This window comes from Haliotis rufescens, unplaced genomic scaffold (assembly GCF_023055435.1).
Source record: "Haliotis rufescens isolate VD_foot unplaced genomic scaffold, xgHalRufe1.0.p SCAF_15, whole genome shotgun sequence".
Classification (NCBI taxonomy): domain Eukaryota; kingdom Metazoa; phylum Mollusca; class Gastropoda; order Lepetellida; family Haliotidae; genus Haliotis; species Haliotis rufescens.
The window spans coordinates 7291604-7317704 of NW_025963835.1; the positions used below are offsets into that span (position 1 = coordinate 7291604).

The window sequence follows — 26101 nt, forward strand, 5'->3', positions numbered from 1 at the left end:
TTGAAATGTTCGTTTTCTCGATGATATTGTTTAGGAGTCAGCCATTTAATTATTATGCCAGTGTATGAGTCAGTTAACAAAATAGATGTACTTGAAGCCGACTTTTAGGTGTTCGACAGTTCTTGGTACTTAGAGACAATATCATTATGTGGATCGGTATAATGTCTCGGGTGTAATTAATTTATGCATGCACGCCTCAGCAAAACTTGTGAACGGTTTGGTATGACTATGTATTATCTCAATGAGATACATACATTAACCACAACCTAATCGTTTAGGCGATATAACTTAATGCTCATTAAAATTTTCGTAAGCGTGATGAATGGATAAACGTGAACAAATGTGATATTGGACAGACTGTATTTCGTTCTCTACCCATTCCACTATTTCTATGTCTGCGCGATTACATATGCGCTTTGTAACCGGATGTCAGATTTTGAAAAATCAACATAGACAAAATTCAAGCAATCCTTGAAACATTATACGGCAAGATTAATTTTGCATTTGGAAATATGTCATTCATGGGGGATTATGGAACTTTATACTACCATTGTTGAGCTTGGAAAAGGTGAGTCATTTCAATGTCCGTTATTCGGTTTCGTAGTCTGCTACGCTACGCGCTAGGCTAGTACTCACTAGTATAAACAAAGATGCCAGAAACCTTTCCAAATCAGGCATGTAGCATTGTCTGTACTCCAACAAGCATGCCTTACCATGAATATTATTAATTTGTTCAGTCAACTTGTTCAAACTGGCATCTTATTACCTTTGCTTCTATGGTGGGTTTTAGTCATTAGGTTTGGTTACGTTGAAGCACGCTTAGAACTGGCGCTCACTCACAATAATATTAGGCCTTGTAATTTACTATTTGGCCGAGTCTTGTTTTCACAGCCGAACAGTTTTACCGTCCGATTCATATATGAAACATTCACACACATAACAATAGCTATTTCTTTAAAATAGCATTATCAACAATTAGTAAACACATGAACTGATGACAAGACTGCAGTTTACTGGCCGCAGCTTATAGCGCTAATTGGCCCCGGAAGCAGGTCGTGCCTCTGGATTCACTGATCTTGTATGCCTCTTCGATCTTCAGCATGGTTAGTGTAGTTCACCGCCACCCCAAACACTAGCCTTAGACATTTTTGATGATTGAGGTAAGATTCTCTTTTCCTATGAAGCACCCCATTCGGATCTTTGGTTAGATACCCCTTTTGCAATAAAGCACCCAATTTAGATCATTAGGTTAGATAGACATGACTGTCAATAGAGGGGATGATCGGATCTTGATCCCCTGGCCACGTCATACCAAATTACAGTAAACTATGGTTATGACAAACTCAAAGGGACCACTTATTTTAGTTTGTTATAACCATTGTTTGTTTTATATGCATAGATAGCTGGGGTATATATATATATATATTCTCACCGCCAAAAGAAACACAAACCACAGAAACATGCAAAGAAGTATATATTAACATTAAGAATTGATGTTTCCAGTGTGTACCACTTAGTGACAAAACTAAACATTCAGTCAAGTGTTATCAAAGAGTGTTACATGTGCAGCATATCATGATATGCTCTACATGATTTCCAAACTTTACACACTTATCCTGCATGAGAAAAATTGTGCATCTCAGGTCATGGATCTATGACGTCACATGTGATGAGTGCATGAGCGTTGGTTCACACAACATAACAGTATGTTTGTTTGTGCATCGAACCAGTCTAATGTCTCTTGAAGACATTAACTGCCGAAGAGATGTGAACCATATATTCCACATGTATCACACATCAAAATAGTGATTTTGCGATAATATAGAGTTGCCTGCCCTTGAGTTGCTAATGACAGGTACTATGTTTACCGAACTCAGTATAGGAAATCAGCATCGATCAATCCTAACTGATGTGTCATAAAAGTTGAACATAAAACAAGATTCATTGTGTGTAACTGTAAGACATATTTAATAGGTTAGTAAGCGTGCGCCATTACGACCCATTATTAAATAACTACCGTAATATTATAACATAGCATGCTTCAGTAAATAACTGGGTCCACAAAGACACTTTGATATATCTGTCAGTCTGCTATAAACATAGTTTACTATATGTTAAAATATGATGCTTGCCATGCTTACTGTTATCCTGCCTGGCGTGCAGCGGTAGTAAGACAAGGACTAGTCGCAGCGTTAGAAATTGGCACTAGTCCTATAGTCCTTACCAAACTGCCCATTAGTAAAGGTATCCTAAGGACGAGTAGAAATTGGCCTATTATAAGGGTTTTGCTATATGTTATCATTATAAGGACTAGTGGACAAAAACTGTTAGTTTCTAACCCTGTTAAGTCGGCTCAGCATCAGTATAATGTGTCTGACTAGAGTATTCATGTTGAACTGTGTCATGGTATCTAAGTAGGCTAGCACTATATAACCATCATAAGTGCAAGCTAGTACCAAGTAGCCTCATGCATACACACACATGCATGCACATCAATATTTAAGTGCAATAATCTTTATTGCTGTTCTGTGTTGACTCTTACTTCCAAAGCCCTTTCACAATTTCGCTGACATGTGTCCCAACTGTTATTGCCCTACTGCCAGATATAGCCCAGAGACTTCAGTGAACCATCTCTCTAGGCAAAGATTCTAAATTTCACCTCCCCAATTTCAGAAGTTATTTGATAGCATATTTTTTTATATTAGTTTTTGTAGGGTTGAAGCAATAGGTAACATATTGAAGCAGCACAATTATCCATAATAAACAGAAGTTTTCATCGCCTGACCAGTATTATTTTCACAAAAACAAGCCATAGTCATGAAGGCTGTATATAGATTGATTATACAGTATACATATTAATATATTATTCCTGATATAAAAATAATTTCAGATACAATTTTTCCCGATCCTTGCATCAAAATCCTGTAAAGTTATATCATTGGGTAAGTTTTAACCGAATCACCAGTCGATTCCAAGAAAACGTGTTTACATCTGATTGCTGTTTCCGGCTTAGTTTACAAGAAAATACACAAGGTTATCTTAATCCCTGGATGTAAAACAATGCCTTGCAGAACAAAAAATACAATTTACACAGTAAATCGACATGTCTGGTGATTTTTTATCTCAAATTTGCACTGACCAAGTTTCTTATCACCTGTTCATTTACTGGAATTTGCTGAAGGGTGCGGTGTAATTTTTTTCTGCGCATAATATTTGAATTTTTTTTTCAAAATACTGAATCTGCTAGAGGGGGTGCGCATTATACTTGGGTGTGCACTATACTCAAGAAAATATGGTAAATAAATATTTCTAAACTACCATAAATGCCATGGGGATCCCTGTTAGTATTGGTGCCCAACAACCGATGCTTGTCCTACAAGACAACTTTAAATGGATTGAGTGCTGAGACTTGATGGCTTGGTTGGTAGTGTGGAGTGGACTGTTGGTCATAATATCAATCACTCTTGTCCCAGACTTGATTATTTACAGGTCAATGTCATGTAGCTGGGGTATTTATTGCTAAGTGAGTCATTAACATGATTAAGAAAGAAATCAAGGAAACTTATTTTTATCCCAGTTGAATCTCTTATTTTTTCCACGTTGTTCCAAATGAACTGATTCAAACTATCTAGGATGGTTATGTTGCCAAAGCCTAGCACTTCTTTTAGTGTCTTGTTCCTGTTTGACCCCACTTCCTCCTGTTAGGACACCCAGCTGTTCAGCTTCTTACTGTTATCAATAGCATTGTATAGTGGAGGTAGGTAGATGACATGTATGTCAGCAGCTGGCCAGCACAGTGTCATTGTATGTCACGCAAGCAATGTGTGTCACTGGGATTGACAAACCTTAGAGTTGCCAATCTCACTAAAATCGGATCTTAGTTATCACTACCACTAAACAAAGATCTGAGGACATCCCATTATGGGTCACGTCAGACAGACCTTTCGGGAATTTTGACCGACCAATGGAATGACTGACAAGAAGTCGACATTAGCCAATCAGAAGGCAGATTTCTCATCCTTTCTGGAACTAGTTTCAAACTGGTGACTACGCTTTGAAACATATTTTGACAAATTCTCAATTAAGAGTTTGAAAAAGGAACAAACAATCATTTTGGAGTGGCTAATAGATGGCCTTGATTGTATGGATTCAGTCATTAACATGATAAAGCTCTTAACTGTCGTTCATAATACCACATGTTAAATCTTTCGAGGTTGCATGATCAGAAATCACATTCTGACTGTCACTTTTATGATCTGGTAAACAAGATTGCAGAGTGGTGAGCGTTCCATTCCTGATCTTCTGGACCAATCGACTTGTTAATTGTGATGACTGGCATTCAGTGATAATATTTCTTACTAGTTATTTGCTTTCATTTCTAAATACTGGTATCAGCAGGGGTTGAAAAATACCATTGCCCGAAACCCGTGCCAAGTAAGGTTTAGATATCGTTTTCTAATATACCCGTGGACAAGTAGAGCACAAAATGAACTGGGTCAAGTTTCACGTGAATGTAATCATGTGATCATGTTACAATATTTGACTGTTTAATATTTTGCTAGTGTCCCAGACTGGCAGTCTAATTTGTATATGGCTACACCAGTCAACCAATGGGATTTATACACTTTGATGTCGGGCAGGTCAACAACGAGAACCAGGCTTGTTTCATTGTTAAATTGTAGTAACACTTCCATATATGGCACATGCTTCTTGGAAAATGCAATGACAGACAGTTGACTACTTTCCTTGGAATTTGTAATGCGAGGTAGAAACAATTACCCTTCTATAGAAGCTTCGTTAGGCCTAGCTTTGATGAAATATTTTTTTTTGTGTTTGACACACCAGTCACTGTTGAGGCCCACACGCTCTGGGTCATGAAAACTTTGTTGACACAAAACAGTCGAACTTCAACAAATGTGAATTTTAACGAGTCAAAGCATGGCATTATAATATAGATATCTGTATCTTTTCCCTGTCAACTAAAGTGGTTGCTGTAAATAACGGTGAGTTGTGTGATCTACCAATCCCTTTACGCACGATTTCGCTAAAATTAAACTATATTGAACGAAATTTTGAATAAAATTAATAAGATATGCTACCAACATATGTCAAGATGTACAACGAACATGTTTTTATAACCAGATAGTGTAATAATAGGATTAAATTGAGGACATCATTGCGGATTTGTGATTGGTATTTGTGGTGTTGCGTGCTTGCAGTGATCGGCTGGTAATATTTATTTTGCGATGGGAAAAAGACATTGTGTCCATGGTGTCAGTGACTTAAGTTTACTAAACGTGTGCATAAATTTTGGGAGCCATGTGTTAACGCAGGCAATAACTGAGATAGCGTGATATTGAAGAGCGCTATAGTGCGGGATCACTGTAAGTAAACCGACAGTCTTTGGTTTCAAATGAGTAAGCCAGTGAAGGATAGAGTAGCCTCCCTTTGCCTCGTTAGCACTCAGAGGGATATCCACAATAACAATTTACATTGCCTGTACCGCACATGTCCCAGCTAAGTTTCTTCAGTGTTGGGGACAAACTTAAAAGGGAGGCGGAGGGGAATTCTGAAACTTTAAATGAATCTATATCGGCCAAGAATAAGAAGTATGACGAATGTAAACGAAAACGAACATTCATCGCTGAGTGGAAAGACACGGCCGAAGTCATGAAGTGCACCAAGTCCCCAAGCATACAAGCTTGCAATCGAATACAAACTTTCATTGTTGGATGTTCAAATTTCAGAACTGAATATTTGAAAAGTCACAATACATCAGATGTACACTAACATTTTACTGAATTTACTAGCTTGATTTTGGGCAAGTACATTTTAAAATAGGGCAAGTTGGTCATACTTGCCCTTGGTCAAGTAACATTTTTCATAAATTTTCAACCCCTGATCAGGTCATGGTGACCTTAGTTAAACGCCTGCCGTCCATACTTATCAAGATTATTGGGAGAATTGAGCTGTTGCTTTTTGATTCAGAGAAGATAAACATGTGAGACTGTAAGTAGTGTAAGCTCAAGGTTGCAAAAGGTAAGATTATGTTATACGATAGAAGTCATTTGCATGGTAAGTGTCAAGGATAGAATGGAAGAAGTAAAACCAAAGGTAAATTAACAGTGATGAAAGTGAGTTTGTCAATTGACACATCAATGCTAAAGGTTAATATGTCAACTATATTGCATTGTTCTGCCAAGAGATTGTAAAATTGTGCACAATGTGCCCCTTATACTACGGAGGGAAAAAATGTGATAAATGTAAGCTTTCTCATTCTTTACTTCCAAATACACATGATTCAGTCTTAATATACATGTATATACATGATACAAGGCAGAGTTGAAGTCCATGGGTGGAAATACTTCAGGAGCGCTCACATTGTTCAGGAAACTGTTCAAATATAACTTTGAATTTGTAAACTTATCTGTTTGATCGAGTCATTTCTTAACGACCAAGATGACATTTGACTTGCTGATGTGGAAGGATTATTTACATGAGAAACATATGCAACAAAACCTGCACATACCAAATCTCTTTCATCAACAGCTTAGCCATGTTAGCTATGTACATATTGTGGACAAACATGAAGCAGCTTATAATGTCATAATAGAAGTTCTATTTCAACAGGCGTGTATAGTTTGTTAAGGGTTTTCTTTTTCATCAGTAAGTCTTTGCACTGTTGGGGCCTGCGTCAATTTTCACAATCTTTGGTAATTGTACAGCCCTTGTTGTTGGGTCACAAACAAACTCAGGCATTGTACAAGCAGCAGAAGCTAAAAGCCTTTGACTGTTGGTATGTTTGAACAACCCCCTGTTAGCTTGTGCTCTGGTCTTTAAAGAAAGATGTGTTTTTTTCCTCCCAGAACTGGCGGCCAAATATCAATATAGTCTATGAATCTGGCAAAGGCCCTGTTGGTGTGAGGTGTTGGTGATCAAATGCTATGCGTTTTTGTCACAGCCAGGGCGACAGATGTCAGTCTAGAGGGTTTCAATGCATCTATGTTTCATCAAGTTGAAGGATCAGGATACTGTTTGAACATATTATATGGCTGACATGGTGATAACCTTGCTGATTTCCCTGTGACCAGTAAAAATCTGCTTGTTGAAGTTGTTACATCAAGTTGGAGCGAGTAAGTGAAATGCTGTGTAAAATGTCTTCACTTTACTCTTTTCAATATTGTGGTGTTAAAATAAACATAATGTGTGAGAGGCCTAATTAGCATGATCATGATGATTAGAAATTATTTTTTTATCGAAAACTATATTTTTAGCTTTCATTAAAACAACATTATTAATAAAGGTGAGGTTGTTATGTAAATACTGTAGATGCATCATACTGACACCATCTTGTGTTGACAGATGCAGTAGGTATGGTATGTGTGTAGAAGACTTTCCTCTCTTACACCTGTTACAGTAAGCATGGTAAGAAATTAATTATGTCAGATATGCCAAAGGATTTTGCAGGACATTTCTAATGAATAAGCACATGATGTCTTTCGTTAGCAGTTGCTAATAGGCTTCTTTCCGCTTGCTGGTAGACAGGGCTGTGGGGTAGCCCAGTGGCTTAAACCTTCACTCGTCACTCTGAAGACCCAGGTTCTATTCCCCACATCGGTACAATGTGTGAAGCCCATTTCTGGTGTTCCCTCTCCATGATATTGCTGGAATATTGCTAAAAGCATCGTAAAACCATTTGTCTGAGGCGCCACAATTTGCTATGCAGAGTTGCATCCCTTGGGCATGCCAGATTACATGGCTTGTGGATTTGCCCTGATCATGTTTCTAGGTTTGTCAGCACCATACTTATACATGTGCGATTCACCAAAATGGTCAAGTTACAAGACCTGCATCACTTCAAGGTTTTCTTCCACATCAACATTATCAAGGTGACTCACCATGATATATCCATGATAAGTGAAAGACTGTCAGTAAGCATGGTAAGAGTGAGTGTGTGAGCTGTGACAACTAGCAGGTATAAATATCATGATGAGAAATATTGAAAGAATGGCTATATTTCATATAAGACAATTAAAACTATGTTTATGATGGTGTACATCATAATCTTTTGAATTATGTTATCAGGTTTGGACATTTATTAGTTGAAACACATGCATCATGCATTTAGCATGTTAACATGGTTAAGATGTACTTGTGCATTCATGTATGTATACTGCATTTTCAACACACCAATATGTGCATACATCAAACAAAAAGTGTATCCAAGATAACAGTTACCATGGTTACTGAACAGTGTCATCGATAACATACATTTTTTTTTTACAAAACCTTGAACATGTTGAAGTTCATTTGAAGTTGCTAAGCAGACATTTTCTCCGATAATGACCTTGTATCAAAATGTAATCACAAATATGGTATCTCTGTTACCTATGCCTTTGCTGTATCACAAAGTCAAGTTTGCTTTGGATTTTATTTGCATGATGTCAGCATAAATACATTTTGTCCAGTATTGATGCAGTTCTTAGACAGTACCAAGCAGTTTACCACTGACAGTGTGACCTAATTAAAGGGATTGAGCTAGCCCAGAAAACTGTGCACCGGTAATGGTTTAAGTAATCAATACAGTTATCATGGTTATACATGCTGCCAGGTACTGCAGACTGGCGGCAGAGCCAGACAACCCAGTCTCACTGACTGAGGTCAGCATGTAATTGCTCATAGACACAACATAGAATCTGTACAGTACTACATGTATACTGTAATACATGAATGTTGCTGAAAACTTATGTAACCCTGTATATTTGGGGATCATTGTGAAGGGGAATGTACCTTCCATTATTTTTAAAAACTTTAGAATATTTACTGTTACAGCAGTAGTTGTGTAGTTGGTTTATGGTGTACATAAATTATGTCATTGTCAACAATGTCTGGCTTATTTTGTGATATGGGAATCTAACTACATTCATTATCTATACTGTCACCTTTTTGCTGTAAGCATGTTTAGAACCATTTATTCACCATGAACATTTAAAATCAATTTCAGATTGAACTAAAAAAGTCCTTGCTGTCATCATGGTCATGTCTGAGAGACAGTTGTCATATGTCCATTTCTAGGACTGCATTCAATGAAGGTAACATCAGGTTTGCCATTTTTTTTTTTTCGGATACACTTTCTAAATAAATCACTTTCTACTCGTTTTAATGACCCCCAGTCACACCCCAGTGCTTTTGTAAGTCAAATATTGCAAAGTGTGTTGTAATAAGCTCCTTAAGCATGTTAAGTTCACTACTAGCCTGATCTAAAAATGTAAAATGTCAAGATGTTTTCACGTGATTTCATGTCAATATGGGTATCATGATCTATGTATCATATGTATCATATTGTGACCTTGCTGTATCATTTCACCCCAACAAATAGTTATAATTTGGGCCTCAATACATTGCAATATGTATCTCAATACAGCTCTTCATATTGCGATATATTGCTATATGATTTATGTAACAATATGCCAACCCTAATATTTAAGAATTGAAGTTGTATTTGTTGATGTTCATCAGCTGATGAAGACAGTGCCTCACATAAGCAAATTCCAGGATACGGGGAAACATGTATGTCGTGTTTATGGAAGATGTGGTTTCAGGGGGTTGCAGAAAAAAAAAGATTTTTTGAAGCAAACAATGTAGTTAAGACTCTGGTGCTGTTAGTTGGAAACTTGCATAAAAAGATCTCTAATGTTTCACTGTGAGATAAGGTGAGTAGTTGACTGTGGCATCATGCAACACTTCCTACTTGACACTGGCTCCAGGTGGTGGGCACTGGGATAAAGTCAATAATGCACTTGGCCACAGCTTTATGTCGTTTGCAACACTCTAGGAATGGCTGTGTTGCGATATGTCTCACCTCATCATTTTATATAGGTGACCTAACCTAACGGTACACTTATGGAGAGGCATTGTGAGATCTCCTGGTTTAACATGTTGAAGCAGCTATTGGGCTGGTAGCTATGGAATTGACATATGCATATAGCTGTTGTTGGTTTTCTAATTATATATCAGCCAGGTTACCAGCATTGTCAGTGTACTTAATGACATGTGAGAACTATTCAAGTTCATCCATACAACACTATTATGTCATCAGGAAAATAATCTGTTTTGCTCTGTCAGTTTCTGATGTGCTCTAAAGAGGGTCACAACTTGGACCAATTAACAGTAAAAATAAGGTCAAGCAAACAACATGAACAACACTTAGTGGACTGTCTGCAAAGTCAACCCTGTTTTAGTTCTGGACACACAAGGTACCTTATTCATATGGCCAGCATCACCAGCTTGTGTCATTCTTTCTATTCATGTGTATTGTCTCATGACCTCACCAATTACTCGGATAATCCAGTATGATTTGATTGGAATGTGCAAACCTGGTATTTCTTATCCCCATTTAATATTATTATTAATCAATTGCAGTTATGGTTATTGTGAAACTACTGCGCATTAACAGCATTGTCACAGTCTTTATTCACTGTAATAATTATAAAAATACACCGCTTGTGACAGTCTTTCAAAGCGTTAAACATATTATCCAGGGTTTTAGAGTGGTTGATTTTCTAGGACATTGACTTATTGTCATCCAATATGTCCAATAGATCTTTTTCAATCAAAAGTTGATGCAATCATTAAAATGTCCTAATGCCATTTGTCTCCAGTAAAATCCCTGGTAATCTGCTGGTGCTGTATCACCAACAATCTTGTAGCTGTCAAACATGCCCAGTATTGAATACAAAACAATTTTTTACACCAAATTCATGTCCTCATTGATTGTCTTGGTCATAAAAATCAAATACTAAGCAAAAGAAATATTAACCAACTTAATACTTTATAAATCCACATGCATCTACATGTGTATTGTGTTCTTTCTTAGTAAAATCACCGGTGACCAAGTCGTCTTAGGCGCCACAATCCACTGTGAACATGGTGAAGGGTTGCATCCCTTGGGCACATCAGCAACCTATGATTGTTGGTTTGAGTCCAAGTTTTCCCAGGTCATGTTTCTAGGTTTGTCAGCACCATACCCATACTAGTAGGTTTCACCAAAGTTGTAATCGTCTTGAGACCTGAGATTGGAGAGATGCGCTATGAAAGACTGCAAAGGAACTAATTCAAGGATTCATTCATTGAATAATGTATATATCATATTAGTTACAATATCATGAAAACAGCCAATCAGGTACAATGTGCTTTCAACAAGACGAGTAACCAGTTCAAGAATTTTCTAAGCGTGATGTCCCTAATGCCCACTATTACCATATGTATGATAGTAAGTCTTTGAGTATCATATCAGCTCTATTGATTACAAAAGACATATACATGTACTTTACCCATGATGCTGGAATTTGGTATTGATTCATTGACACTCAAATAAAAACCTCTACCTCAAGTGAATGACTAAATTAGCCTCTTCAGTAACATCTGTTAAGTATATTAGGATTAGGTTTTGTATGCACTTTACTCTAGGATGCCAAGAAGTGTCCTTTGTCCTTTTTCCACACATGAAGTAAAGTTTGACACATGTTGTCACTTGTGATAGTCATTCTTAGTGCTTGGAATCAAGATTATTCTCACTGGACCAAGACTTCAAATGGGCTCTAGACGATGCAGATTAGTTCTCTAATGTGAAAATGAGAGTACAAGGCTCACAAATGTTTAGATTGCTGCAAGATTTACTTGGTATTGCTGTTAAGAACATATGACCAGGCCCCTGTTCCACAAAGCGATCATAGTGCTACGACTATCGTTAGCTTATGTTATAGTACATGTAGTATGGGAGTTACGATCACCTTAGCACTAAAATCACTTTGTGGAATGGGGCCCTAATCTACTTCACAGTACTCTAGAAGACCTGGGTTGGAAAAGGTCTTCAGCAACCCATGCTTGTCATAAGAAGCGTCTAAGCTCCTTGTAAGAGGCGTGTAACTGGATTTGGTGGTCAGGCTTGCTGACTTGGTTGATGCATGTCATCATATCCTAGTTGCATGAATCGATGCTCATGATGTCAATCACCAGAGTGTCTGGTCCAGACTCGATTATTTACAGACCATCGTCATATAGCTGGAATATTGCTGAGTGGAGCTTTAAAGAACAAACTTTACAGGAATGTCGTTATTAACCAACGTAACATTTTCTATACATCAATATTTCTGTTCCCGTTGCCCAAGGTCTCTAAGCATTGGAACAAAGAATTGATTGATTATCCAGATTATGAGTTTTTTGTTTACATGTAGGATATTTTAAAGCATGTCAACCATGTTAAAATGATGAGGCAATTTTGGGTGCTTATTAATATTAGTTACTCCTTGTTCAAACAGAATTTACATGATGAACATGCTTAGAGGTTGGAATCAAAAAGTACAGATGACAGTTGACAAGCACAAGTTTATTTAAACATGTTTAACGATATGACTGACTTTGAGTAATAAGGTATACTTTTTAACTATTATAATTAAAGCATGTGGACGCTTGCATTGATGTTGTATGATGCCAAACTTTGGACTAACCTTATATTGTTATGTTTTATTGGTTATGGGTTTAAAATCAAATATGGAAAAAGTGGGGTCCATAAGTTGAAAATCCTCGAACAGAGGTAACTGACAGGCTGTTCCACATAATTGCCAGTCTGTTCTGTTATCTGGTTTGGGGTTATCAAAAGCACATACTATACTTGCTAGAGATATGATGCTATCATGGTTGAGTTAGACATTAATGGTTGGCATAAGAATAAGTGCAGCTTTCAGCAAAATATTAATACCGTATTCAACATAATACGCGCCCAGGGCGCTCTCAAACTTAGATATAGGGGGCTCTTATTAGAATATTATTTTCATGAAAAACAACAGAGTTGAATGATCGTAAATTTCACGGTTATGCCGACAGCCTGAAATGTTTATATACGACAGATATATTTTTCCAGGATTTAATTTCACATAAATAAGGATGCATATAACACACGTATTATACATGAATAAATAACTTATAAGTCTTGTGTACATTGATCAATCGGAAGGGGTGCTAATTGGGATTGTTCACTAGCCAATATATTAGCAAATATCGCCGTGGGTGCTTATTAGAGCGGGGTGCTTATTACGTTGAATACGGTACATGCTTATTATGCATTACAGTGTTCATGACATGCTAGTTTCACCTTACATGTCCTGGGCCCAGACATTTAGAGGGCCAGCCCTGACAGGACTTACATTACACCTAGTGATTGATTTATTACGCAAATATCAGGTGATTAGCTACACACTCCCCTAAATGTCATTTTATCAGGTCAATTACATGAAAATACAATCTGTCAATCAATAGATTAGTTAGGTCACATGGTACAGAAGTGTTGTGTAATCGTGCAGTCGGCAACATGGTAAGAAGGGTTGGTATGTTCAGTTGAGGCATATTCAGTGATCTGTACTCAATGATCCATTAACAGTTATAGTGATGTGTATTGAGGCATGGTAATTGCTGAGCTAAGTGATGTGTAATGTAGTGTAACTACTGTCAATGCAGTGAAGTATAATGATGTGATAGGCAGTGAACTAGTATCAAATTGTACTATAGAAAGCTGAGGATAGAGGGAAGTGCCACATTGTTGGCTATAGTTTAACCTCTGGGTGCTAGCAGGCTTGGAAATTATAGTGTCTGTAACTCTGACATTGACATTGTAAGACCAGTTTCATGACATTCTAGTTGTGTAAGGCATAGATAGCACCAGGGCCCACGTGCACAAACAGATCTTATCACTACAACTATTTTATGACCATATGTTGACCCTAAATCTACTGGAAAATGAAAATGATGTGCACTGAGAAATTCGGACTGTGAGTCTCAAATGTTTAGTTATGGGTGTGCCTTTTCACCGTTAACATGTTAACTGGTCTGAACTCTGATGCTGGTAAACTGTTTTGTTTGCTCATACACCCATATGTTTAAAACATGTATATTGAAATCCCCCCATAATAGGAGAAGTTTTGGCTAGTCATGCTACATGTAGTAGGAGGGAGACTATGTCACCTAGTTGGATAGTTAGTGATTTGTAATACATTGTGAGTGAAACAAAGTTTGTAGTCTGGGGTGTCATTCTACAAAACAACCTTAGCGCCAAGACTGTTTTAGTCTATGTTAAGGTATGGGAGTTATGATCACCTTAGCGTTAAGATCGCTTTGTTCTACGGCACCCTGGAAACAATATTTTCGCACTTTAAGAACATATCTCTCCCAAACAGTTTGTTAGTCTGACTGTTTTGCAAGGAACTTGAAAACAATAATCGTTCATACGAAAATGATTTAGTCAAGCTTAGGATAGGTGAAATTTGTTCCAGATGAATATGATTAAGAGTTGACACTCGAATCTCACATTCATCAGTGTTCATTGCGACTATTCTAACTTTTCCTAGGAGGAGAGGTCTAGGGTTTTCTCCTGGCTGATAGATTGGACAGGATTAATTTTCCAACAAAAGGACAATCCCACCATACATCCTTGAAGTGTGAATAAATCTGTTCCATCATGTCCATTTGTTTTGGGTTTTATGAAGCATAAAAGAATCAGGACACTCTTTTATTGCTTTATATAAGATAGCTCCGCAATAAATTGCAAAGAATAATGAAGAACGAAGCATGGTTTATTTCATGATAAAATTACATTGTTCTACGATGTCAATTCTGTAGATTCGAACATGCGCTTGCAAGTTGATTACGTCATAAATTGGACAACGTTTATTTGAGAGGAAAGTGTCTGGCGACTTGTTCCCCATAGATGTAACTGGGCAACGTAGATAAAAGCAATGGCCAAATAAGATCTCATCCAAAAGTGGGAGAGATATGACCACCGATATTGGGAGTAAAGGTACAGTTAATTGTCATGAAAATTGCGAGAATATACAGATAATACCAAACTTAACCCCCCTGATCACAAAGAGGACTTGTCCGACATTGCTGACGTCGGACTCTATTCAGGGAGTCATCATTATTTAAATACGGTTAAATATTTTTAAATCTTGTACATTTCATTCACCTCCTTATAGAGGCTGTACATAGTTTTGATATCTCGTATAAGAAATAACCAAGTCATGATCATTCTTTATTGTACAATAAAACACTGCAGGGAGAATAAACCACTTGGGACTGCGCTTCTTATTCTCCTTTATTCTCCCAGCAGTGTTTTATTTTATGATAAACAACAACCACAAGTCATTTATGTCTTAAATAACTCATATACAGGATGCTGTTTGTTTTACTTACCAACTCAGTCTGGGATATCTTAACTTTAAAGGGGTTAACATGTTAGGTAGATACTTCATTGTGTTCACAGTGTACAGTTAAAAGGGCAAGGGCGTTGTTGTTTTTTGTATACTTGGACTAATAACAGATGCTAGGTATTTTCTTTCTACTCTACTCTACTTCTTCTCTATTTATCCTGAAATAATTGGTTGATCTTTACTGTAAGGAAACAGTAAATTAGTGTAGGTAGCCACATAACCATTATCAATTCCTGGTCACCTGAGCATGTCAGTGTGGATATGTGGATAGTCTTGCTTCAACCCGCCTTCCTTGATATTAGCAAGTGTCAGTTTCAGTGTATTACAGACACACCATATGATGTTCTATGATGATGATGTTGGCACAAGGTCAGTCCAACCTGCCCAGTGACCAGTTTACCTGGACAGTGTACCCCGAGATGTTGCCTGTATCTGCAATGCTTGAGTGACCACCACCCAACACAGCTGTTAGCTTGGTTTAACATATGCAGCCACAGGCCAGGCTATCAATGGCTGTATCAGGCCTATTTCATTCAGTGATAAATGTCTGTATGTAGAATAAGTAACTGGACCAGCTGTTGGTGCAGTGTGGATTTCACATCACTGTGGTTGTGTGGTTAGAAGGACTTGGATATATCTGGTAGGTAAATGTATAAAAAAGGCGTCCATGTCACAGGTGTTCATTTCTGTTTTTTTACTTTGCATATGTATGGCTGTGTACCTTTCATGTTGTGAATTACTTTCTTTCTATGCTGTTCATGCACTATGTGTCTGAGTTGAGGGGAGCTGTGAAGCAGTGTACACCATATTGTACCATGCAATATTAACTCTGTGTTGTTAGTCTGCACACTAATACTCAAGAATTGATTTCATGTCATTGTGTAATGACGCAATCTTGATTGATCTGTTTGGATTGCATGTAATGGGTTTGTCATGTCCAGCCAAAGGTATGTTTAGATAGCAGTGCCTAATAAACGTCTTTGCATATTCATTAGGCCATGTACTGGTATGTTCCTACTGAAGACTGTGTTGACATGGTTGATGTTAAATATTCATTAGTTGAGTGAAGTAGACCTCATTGCCTATGGATGCTGGACAGTGTGTGTGTGACAGGACAGGCTACTGATTAGCAACATGCTGGTACTGGTAAGAACTGCATATTTCTCTCCTATTGCACATGTCATAGCCTGCCTCAAGTATTGTTCCATATTGTAGATCCTGTGGTGGCTCTTATGATATATCAACAATGTAGGAATCATAAGACTAATGTCCATGACAGTAACATTGAGTGTATGAATCAGCCTAATCAACATGATCAATAGTAATTGTTCTACATACCATGCATACTGAGGCTGAAGGGGTCGTTGTCAGCACATGAACTACATATACCCCAGTAGGTTTCTGTATAGAGAAATGTACCCTAGCCAAGATCAGAATACAGAAAGGTATCCTAGGATGAGTTCTTTCCACTGCATATCTGTAGTACCCATGCCGACAACGACCCCTTCAGCCACTCTGAGCTTGCCTTTCTTTCCGGCTCTTTTACAAGCTGTCATGGTCTCTAAATAATTTTGCTTGTTGATTTATTTGATATGTTCTTCCTGCAGCCAATCTGTATCCTTCAATGTGCATTGTATATTTGTTGGTGATCGATCGCTTCATATCAAGGTTTTTGGCTTCACCATGTCCCATCAGTCGCACCAGTTGTGTTTGTCCTTGGAAGTGTATTCCACTTTTACCTGTTTTTGCTGTCAGTGTTTCAGTTGCTTCTGTCCCTCTCTCTGAAGGAGTAGTCCACTTGACTAGTTGCCTGGTTACTTGTGAAAGTGACAACATGCCACTCTCTGAATACAGAATGTTCAGACCACAGTTATAAGGTTTGCTTGCTCAAGTAGAAAAACATCCCAACTGACATGATCATGATGGATTAGGTTCATGACAGGCTACTGATTGATGTCAAACTATGTTGGAGAGGACTAGCCTTCACAACACCACTGTAATACAACTAATGAAACAAAGGTCGGATCTTGTTGTTATATTGTGAACCTGTATTCAGCTTGTTTAGAGCTGCTGGCTATCTGTCTCTCAGGTAATCTTTGATCCCTTTACAGTGTCTTAGAGATTACAAGCATTGCATATGTTGCAGAATCATTACCATGAATACCTTGTACCTTCATACTTTACCTTTAAATCTTCTTGCATGTGTTTCAGAAACCTCCTTCCATTAGTTGTACATCCTTGAAAGATGAGCAGACTCATTACAAGAAGGGAATGGTGTGAAGACCAGACTAAATCGCTGGCCGCTCTGGCTGATACACTCTGCTGATAGTTGTAAGTACATTGCCATCTCCACCACCAAGTCACAGCTCATCAGGAGAACCTGTCAGCAGAATGTTGAAGTAGTATTGTCACTGCAGATGAGATTCCTTCAATCTAATTTAACTCCAGTAATTTCATGTGTATTTAGCGCTAGTATTTACATATTTGTGTTCTGTTACCATGGTTACTGAATTGAAGTACCCAAGTCTGAACTGTGGTGGTGCAGATATATTTTGAATTGTCAGCTCTCAAAACCATAGTCTCTCTCTCTCTCTCTCTCTCTCTCTCTCTCTCTCTCTCACTCACTCACTCACTCACTCACTCACTCACTCACTCTACATTCCTATCGATATGGTACTATTGTACTATATACATTTCTACAGTCTGCTTTGCTCCAAACGAGAATGATGAATTGCAAAATAACTCGAAATCTATTACTGTATATCGCTGTGTATAAGGCAAGTTTCTCATACCTAGAATTAGAGGGCTTTCAAGGGGGATCGTCTTATACACAGGGTTAAAGAGTTTTGATGTTTTTCCCCCCAACACAAAGACATTACCGTGAGCACGTAACACGGCAAAGTCGGCAAACTAATCACGTAATTACACTGTATGGTTATAAAAAGTGTTCATTTTATATCTGGACTTGCGTTTGTTATCTATTTAATTAATTTTATTCAAAATTTCATTCAAAATTGTTTGATTAATTTCGGCGAAACCTATGTGAAGTGATTGGAAGATCGCACAATTCACTGTTATTTACAGCAACCACGGTCAGATTACCGCTATTGATGCCTTGAAACAAACTTTAGTGGATAGAGAATGGATGTATATATATATCATAAATGCCATACATTGACTCGCTGAAAGTCATAGTGTTGTAGTATGACTAGTATATGTCAACAAAAAAATTTCGGATCACGGGAGCAGCGATGGTGACTGATCAAATTGTTCCATATGAAAATATATTCGGCAATAGTGATCAGCTGTACCAGAGTGCTATGCTTATGGTTATTAATTTATTTCAAATGTATACAGTGAAGCTGCAACTAAAATGATATTGGAATAAATTATTGCTGATAAAATAATAGTTTCTGATACAATTTATATGATCGCTGTATCAAAATTCATTTAAGTTATTGGGTAATTTGTAACCGAATCCCTGGTAGATTTCGAGAAATGTGTGCACTGCCGATTGTTGCTTCTGGCTTAGTTTATGAGACAATACACATGGTAATCTTAATCTCTGCATATAAAACAATGTTTTATCTCAAATTTCAAATTTGTATTGACCAAGTTTAATTGTTATCATCTGTTTGTTTCCCGGAATTCGCTGAAGGTATATGATGTAATTGTTTTTAGCGGAAGACAAACACGTTTTTATTGCAAATGTAGGGATTGTGTATGTGCTGGTGATGTGCTTCATTCCGATTCGCTTTATAGACAAGGTATGTAAATAATAATCTGATAGTAATAATAATCATGACAATCATTGCCCTTAATATCAATTATCATGAATATATATAGTACCTCCTCAAAGAAGCCTCACAGAGGGAATGACATTATTTCCCTGCATATCAATATCAGGGATAATATTGATTCAGGATAATAAACAAGCACAGATAGTTTTAACCTATAACTGTCAATTTATATTTTCCCTAATGATATCTTTGACAAATTAACCATTCTCAAGCCAGTGGGCATTTCTAATGTGTCGAAATATGTACATAGAGTTGCTTCCCTTTGACTATGGTAAACTCCAAGGGCAGTCGTCAAGCTGGCAGGGTCATGTTGAATGTTGTTTATATTGTAGATGTTAGTGGCATTTTATGTATGTTGATGTGCTTGCAACAGATATACACAATCGCTACTTTAAAGTGCATGTGACATTCAACCAAGCATGTCATGTGAGCACAGTTGTACACAACTCCCTGTGCAACTCTCTGTGCTCTACCCAACCTTATGTCCTTATGTAGTAGTAACTTTTGAAATGATAAATGTTACTTTTTGTTAATATCTAATATTGTGCCTCTGAGTATGTTCATTTAATCTATTATGTTACATAGATTCATACTAATTTATCAGTTTGAAGACTTTCACTGTTGATAACATGAGATTAGATCAGCTGGTAGGCACGTTGGCCACTTCATGCTGATATGGCAGCTTCATACTGTATTCAAGTCTAGAGACAGGCAGGGATTGACTCACTTGTGTAGGTTGAACCTTTGATGACTAATATCTCATTACCCTGAAGTTTGAGGATAGTGAAAAACAGTTGTTGCTGTAGGTTTGTTATCATGGTTAATATGATTGACAGTTACATATGACATTTCCTACAGTCCCAATATAGTTTGTACATTTATGCTTCAACTCTGTATTGGTTATGTGTGTTAGTCCAGAGAGATGTTTGGGCTTAAAGAATTACATCTATCTTGTGATAGAATCCAGCTACAGAGCAACAATTGTCATCAGATACGTACGTGAGAAAATACCTGTTTTAAATTTCTGGTATGTCTGGGATTATACAGATGGCAAATGTTCTGAAATATCAATAAGTGCAGTCGAACAATATGTTAGTGGACCTTAAAATGTTAAACAGGAGAAATGCCTTGAGGGATCACTGCCATCTAACTTGTTCTTAATAATAATGTCAGTGTGGATGTCATTTAAAAACTGTTATAAGCACAGGGGTTGAAAAATACCATTGCCCGACGCCCGTGCCAAGTAAGGTTTAGATATCGGGCGTGTAATATACGTTTTCTAGTAAGCCCTTGGACAAGAAGAGCATGCACACAAAATGAACTGGGTCAAGTTTCACGTGAATGTAATCATGTGATCATGTTACGATATTTGATTGGCTAATATTTTGCGAGTATCCCAGACTGGCAGTCTAATTTGCATACAGCTACACCAGTCAACCAATGGGATTCATACACTTCGATGTCAGGCAGGTCAACAACGAGAACCAGGCTTGTTTTATTGTTAAAACGTAGTAACACTTCCATATATGGCACATGCTTCTTGGAAAATGGAATAACAGACAGTTGACTACTTTACTTTGATTTTGTAATGCGAGGTAGAAACAATTTCCGACAATAGAAGCTTCGTTAGGCCTAGCTTTGATGAGATTTATTTTTTTGACACACCAATCACCGTCGAGGCTCACACGTTCTGGGTCGCGAAAACTTTGTTGACACAAAACAGTCAAACTACAATAAATCTGACTTTTAACGAGTCGAAGCATGGTATTTATAATATAGATCTATATATCTATTCCCCGTCAACTAAAGTTCGTTTTAAGGAGTCAATAGCGATAACTTGACCGTGGTTGCTGTAAATAACGACGAGTTGTGCAATCTACCGATCCTTTTACGCACAATTTCGCCAAAATTAATATAAACTATATTGAACGAAATTTTGAATAAAATGATTAAAATATGCCACTAACATAAGTGTACAACAAACATGTTTTTATAACCAGATAGTGTAATAATAGGATTATATTGAGGACTTCATTGCGGATTCGTGATCATGGTGATTGGTATTTCCGGTGTTGCGTGCTCACAGTGATCAGTTGGTAATATTTTTTTGCGATGGGGAAAAGACATCGTGTCAGTGACCTAAGTTTACTAAACGTGTATATAAATTTTGGGAGCCATGTGTTAAAGCCGGCAATATCTGAGTTAGGGCGATATTGAAGAGCGCAACAGCATTGCCAGTACCGCACATGTCAGATCATGTCACAGCTAGTGGTCTATATAAGTTTCTTCGGCAATGGGGACAAACTTAAAAGGAAGGCGGAGGGGAATTCTGAAAATTCAAATGAATCTATTTCGGCCAAGAATAAGAAGTATGACGAATGTTAACGAAAACGAACATTCATCGCTGAGTGGAAAGACACGGCCAAAGTCATGAACTGCACCACCTGTTCCAAGTCCCCAAGCATACAAGCTTGCAATCGAACTTTCATTGTTGGATGTTCAAATTTCAGAATTGAATATTGAAAAGTCACAATACATCAGATGTACACTAACATTTTACTGAATTTATTAGTTTGATTTTGGGCAAGTACATTTTAAAATAGGGCAAGTAAGAATGTTGGTCATACTTGTCCTTGGTCAAGTAACATTTTTCATACATTTTCAACCCCTGAAGCATGATTAAACTTGTGCTTACCATGAATCAGCATTCTCTGTGAGGTCATTTCAGTGTGTTGGAGCAGGTACCTATCTACACCGTGTGTATATATGAGACTAGGGAATGCCTATGCCAAATAACTGTTCACAGTTAAATCAGACCACCTTTTCACAGATCACTGGTAATTTTTCTACCCGTTTCACAGTCACAGATAATTATTGTGTAAATTAGTTCATATCTCATCATGTTCATACAGATAAGAAATGATCCATTCTTACCTTTCAATCTGATAGTGACTTAAACCATACCATTGTCCATTTTATGTTGTTGCATGTATAAAGTTGGACTGGACCTCATGTTATTGTAACATGTAAACTTGGTAACAACTTGTCGGACAGACCGTCTTGGGCACATCTTGATAGTTTTAGGCTGTTCCCCAAATTTACTACATAGTATTCCCAGTTTCGATAAATAAATGATAACAAATAATAACAATTCACAAGAAAAATAAACAGTTCACAGAAACGTTTTTATTTCTTGGCAAATTCACAATAACGGGACTGTTAAGAATAAAAGTATCACCAGCTAATTCTAAGTGTGAAATATCGAATCATGGCAAATAAAAAGAGCCAATAACGTATAACGAAATAGGAATTTCCTACCCGCATGTATCCGTGAAGGCTGTCTACTGCTGTAGTGGTGGTCCTATCAGTGTCTGACATCTGGGCTTCGCACTCCCCGGGATCAATGCTGAACAACTTTGACGTGCAATGGCTGTTGTATTACTTTCGCAAAGGACACATTCCTCATCAATTTGCTATCAAGTTTGAACTCAACATGGGTATGCTTAATTATGAAGTGTGTATTTCTATTAATCAGCTATATGCTGCTCTGAAAATATAGTACAGAAAATGTAGTTGATGTGACATTGTACACGGTGAAATGTACACCAATTCTGTACACGGGATAATGATTATGGCAGCTTCATACCGTATTCAAGTCTAGAGACAGGCAGGGATTGACTCAGTTGTGTAGTTGGAGCCTTTGCTGACTAATATTTCATTACCATGATGTTTGAGGACAGTGAAAAACAGTTGTTTCTGTAGGGAGTAGTAGATTGAGGACATTTAGTTTTGATTGAAAGTTAGAAATGACATTTCCTACAGTCTCAAAATAAATTGTACATTTATACTTCAACTGTATGGTTTACATGTGTTAATGCAAAGTGATGTTTGTGCTTAAAGAATAACTGAATACTTGTTACAAAGAAACAGTTTCAAAATTTACTGGAGGATAGACAATTGATTTAGAGTGTTGAACTTCTGTTATGATAAAAATCTCTGTTTTCTGGCAAAAGATGGTAGAATGATATTATTGTATTATTTCATGATTATTATATATCAATGTTCTAAAAATACTGATTATGCCAATAAGCCATGCTTGTGACAGGCATACCTCGGTTTCTCCAAAAATCAATCAAACAAAGAGATAATAAAAGTACAACAGCCAACATATAACAAGTGAAATTGTTGAGCACCAAATATAGTAGCCATGTGGTAAATCAAAACTGTTTTATGGAACAAAATAAATGTGAGGATTCTTTTAAATGATTCTGTTCTGTCAACAACATAGTGCAGGAAAGCCTAGTAGTGTGGTTCTCACTAAGTCACCCATGGACTGTGAGAGTTCTGCTACATGCTTAATCACCCACCTTAATCTTTTGATGAAGCCCATATCTTTCAATGACCCCTGCCTATTTCCACAAATTTTAGATGAAGCAATTATGGGAGTTTAGGCTGTTGAATTGTCGACTAGTGTCTGTAATGTTGGGACAGTGACCTTCTAACATGTAGCTAGTGATATTTGTTCTATTGACTCAGAACGAGGAGAATTTGTCATGTATTTGCCCGTATTTGGAATCCAGGACCTCGCTCCTGCTGTCTGATGGGTGTAGCAGGCTTTTTAAACACTTGTGCCAACTTGGTGTTGTGATGTTTCTACCCACTGAGTACGTTGTGCAAGCAAACTTGTCTTATCACCTCATGTTGTTACTGCATCTCAGATGTACTGTTTGCTCCTCAGGCCAAGAGGAGGATGCCTAGATTTACAGGCTTTCTGTCCACACCTGGAAATGTACACGAGGATGTTGCTCCTTTTATGTTGACTGACTGCATCTCGTACGTCAGCCTGACATTCAAATTGAATGGAGGTAAAATACTGGAAGGATGTAACCATGTTTTCTAGTTGCGAAATGATGGGAAAGATTCGTGGACTCTTGTCATTTTAATTAACGTGTCTGTTCCTAAATTAGAAACTGTGACTCAGCATGCTACAGTCTTGTTTTACGGTAGAATTTTAATCCCTTTGAATGAATGGAAACTGATATGCAAGGCGACATCCTCCTCATATGCCTTATTGCAAGGACAGATATTGTGTATGACTGGAGTGTTGAGTACATTGGCACTTGAACCATTGCTGAATGACATCATGTGCACTGTTATCAGCAAGCCTTGGTCACCAGCGTCCTACCTGCCTACCAGGTGTCTATCTGTCGGGGAATGATATAGTGGGAGACAGAACATAAAGCTGAAACCCTCTGCCACTACTTGCTCCTGTTTCCTGGTAACACCTTGCCCATGTAACCAAGATTGATGGCTTTAAAATATTGAATTCACCTTGTTAACCTTGTGCCTGAGGGAAATGAACCAAGCTGATTTGCAGTCTGTTTCATGCAATATGAACCCGATTTCAAGGATATAAAGGTTAAACTGGAAAAGTAATCTCGGTTGTAACTGAGCCTTGTCTATGGCAGCCCAGTCACAAATTGTCTGACTCACTTTGTGTCACAGAAATATGTTTTTCAAGGCAAGACAAACTCAACTGTAATAGGAGTAGTGTTGCATCTGGGATACAGGTTTATGCATATGACACAGTTTGTGAAAGGAAATGTGGTGTGATTTGTAAACAATATTTTCAGGATGGATATGTTGAATTATTGTGATTATCAGCCTGTTATTTGAGAGTGATGGAGATTGTGTGATAGTATCGTGCGACCATGACTCATCTATGACCATGCAACATTGTTTAGAAAATTGTCATTACCTACTTACAACAATGCTTGTCAGTATTTCATGTGTTGACAATGATATGTCATGTAGTCTATCCTGGTGTGGGCAAATGATAGGTGTTATGGCAGTGCAGCCATTCTGTCCTGGGCTTGAGGAATGCACAGATGATATTTCCCCTCCCAAAGCTAGGACAACGCTGTGTTAAAGGAAGCCACCCCTTGACAGGATCTTCCCTTGGCAAAGTGCTTCTGTGTGATTAGCAAGGAGTCTCAAGCCAAATTCTTCCACACAACATTTGGTTTAATCAAATCAGCCAAGATTCAACAGTCATCATGAGACAGGTTGACAGGGACATAAGGATGGATGTAATTTGTGACTCTGTCTATGGTGAGTAAATCAGTGTTGAATGTTAGCCATGTTACTCTTTGCCATGAAGTATTTATACAAGAAGGTGTTGAAATGTTGGCTCTCACAAGAGGGGAACATTTCACAGAGGTGTGTGGAATTGTATGGTACATGAAATTGATCAAGCTTTAGTATTAAAAACTTGATTTGATACAAACAACCACTTAAAATAACGAAACATGTAAATGAAGGATTTGTTAGTGTGTTTGTTATTTGAAGTAACAGTGTCAGCTGGTTTGCCGGTGTGTTCTTCATGTTGACTGTGCAACTCCGCCAGGCCTGTCTGTGTCTATAGTTAATATTTTGGTTGAAGATACAGATAAGAGTTTATCAACATTTATGGTAAAATAGGCTAAGGTACAGTGGTTCATATCCAACAAGCAAAGCAGTTCTGTCAGGTTTTCTTTAGCTTGTCAATAATGAATTTGAGTTGTGTGACAACATTGCTGCATGTTGGAAGGAGATAACAGACGTTTTTAAGGGCTGATGTTTTTATTCATTTGCTAACAAATTATACACTCACATCATCAGTGATCATGACATTTTGTAGAAAGTGGAATACTGTTAATCATACTTTTGTGAAGAAATATAGTCTCTCTATATGCTTCTTTGTAAAAGTCACATGCTCTGTGGAGTCACTGTGTTTGGAATAGATCCCCAGCACTATATATTGCTGGTGATGAAAGATGACCAAATTGTATTGGGTGGTCATACTCAGAGATCTAGCTGATTTCATGTCCTCGTACCCCAACGGAGCAGAATGTTGCTCATATCAGTGACTGGTTTGCCTGGCCAAGACTTGATTTATAGAAATCCTTGATGTAGCTGGAATATTGTGAAACAATAAACAAAGTGACCCACCCTGTCCTCCATGATCAACTGTATTATATCTCCATTCTATATAATTAT

The 26101-nt window shown here is 37.6% G+C and overlaps 1 protein-coding gene and 1 long non-coding RNA gene across 10 annotated transcripts in view; one reads left to right on the forward strand and one right to left on the reverse strand.

Annotated features, from left to right (window-relative positions):
- Positions 1-398: 398 nt before the first annotated feature.
- LOC124128065 (cytospin-A-like) overlaps positions 399-26101 on the forward strand; it is a 48372-nt gene continuing 22669 nt past the window's right edge. For 2 of the 9 annotated variants that reach the window (XM_046491494.2, XM_046491493.2), the window contains exons 1-3: positions 399-568; positions 9005-9092; positions 17475-17594. Coding sequence is in view for 1 of the 9 variants with exons in the window: in XM_046491492.2 (XP_046347448.1) it covers positions 25172-25174 (3 nt within the window). In the remaining 8 variants the exon portion in view is untranslated. Of the gene's footprint in view, positions 569-9004; positions 9103-15535; positions 15904-16003; positions 16211-16275; positions 16410-17474; positions 17595-22473; positions 22561-24188; positions 25175-26101 lie in introns of those variants that run through there. The other 7 variants (XM_046491495.2, XM_046491496.2, XM_046491497.2 and 4 more) reach the window with 7 other exon arrangements.
- LOC125380039 lies at positions 16727-22471 on the reverse strand. Its single transcript, XR_007221014.1, has 2 exons — positions 22382-22471; positions 16727-17643 (listed from the first exon to the last, which is right to left on the reverse strand). It is a non-coding gene; the product is annotated as an uncharacterized LOC125380039 (long non-coding RNA).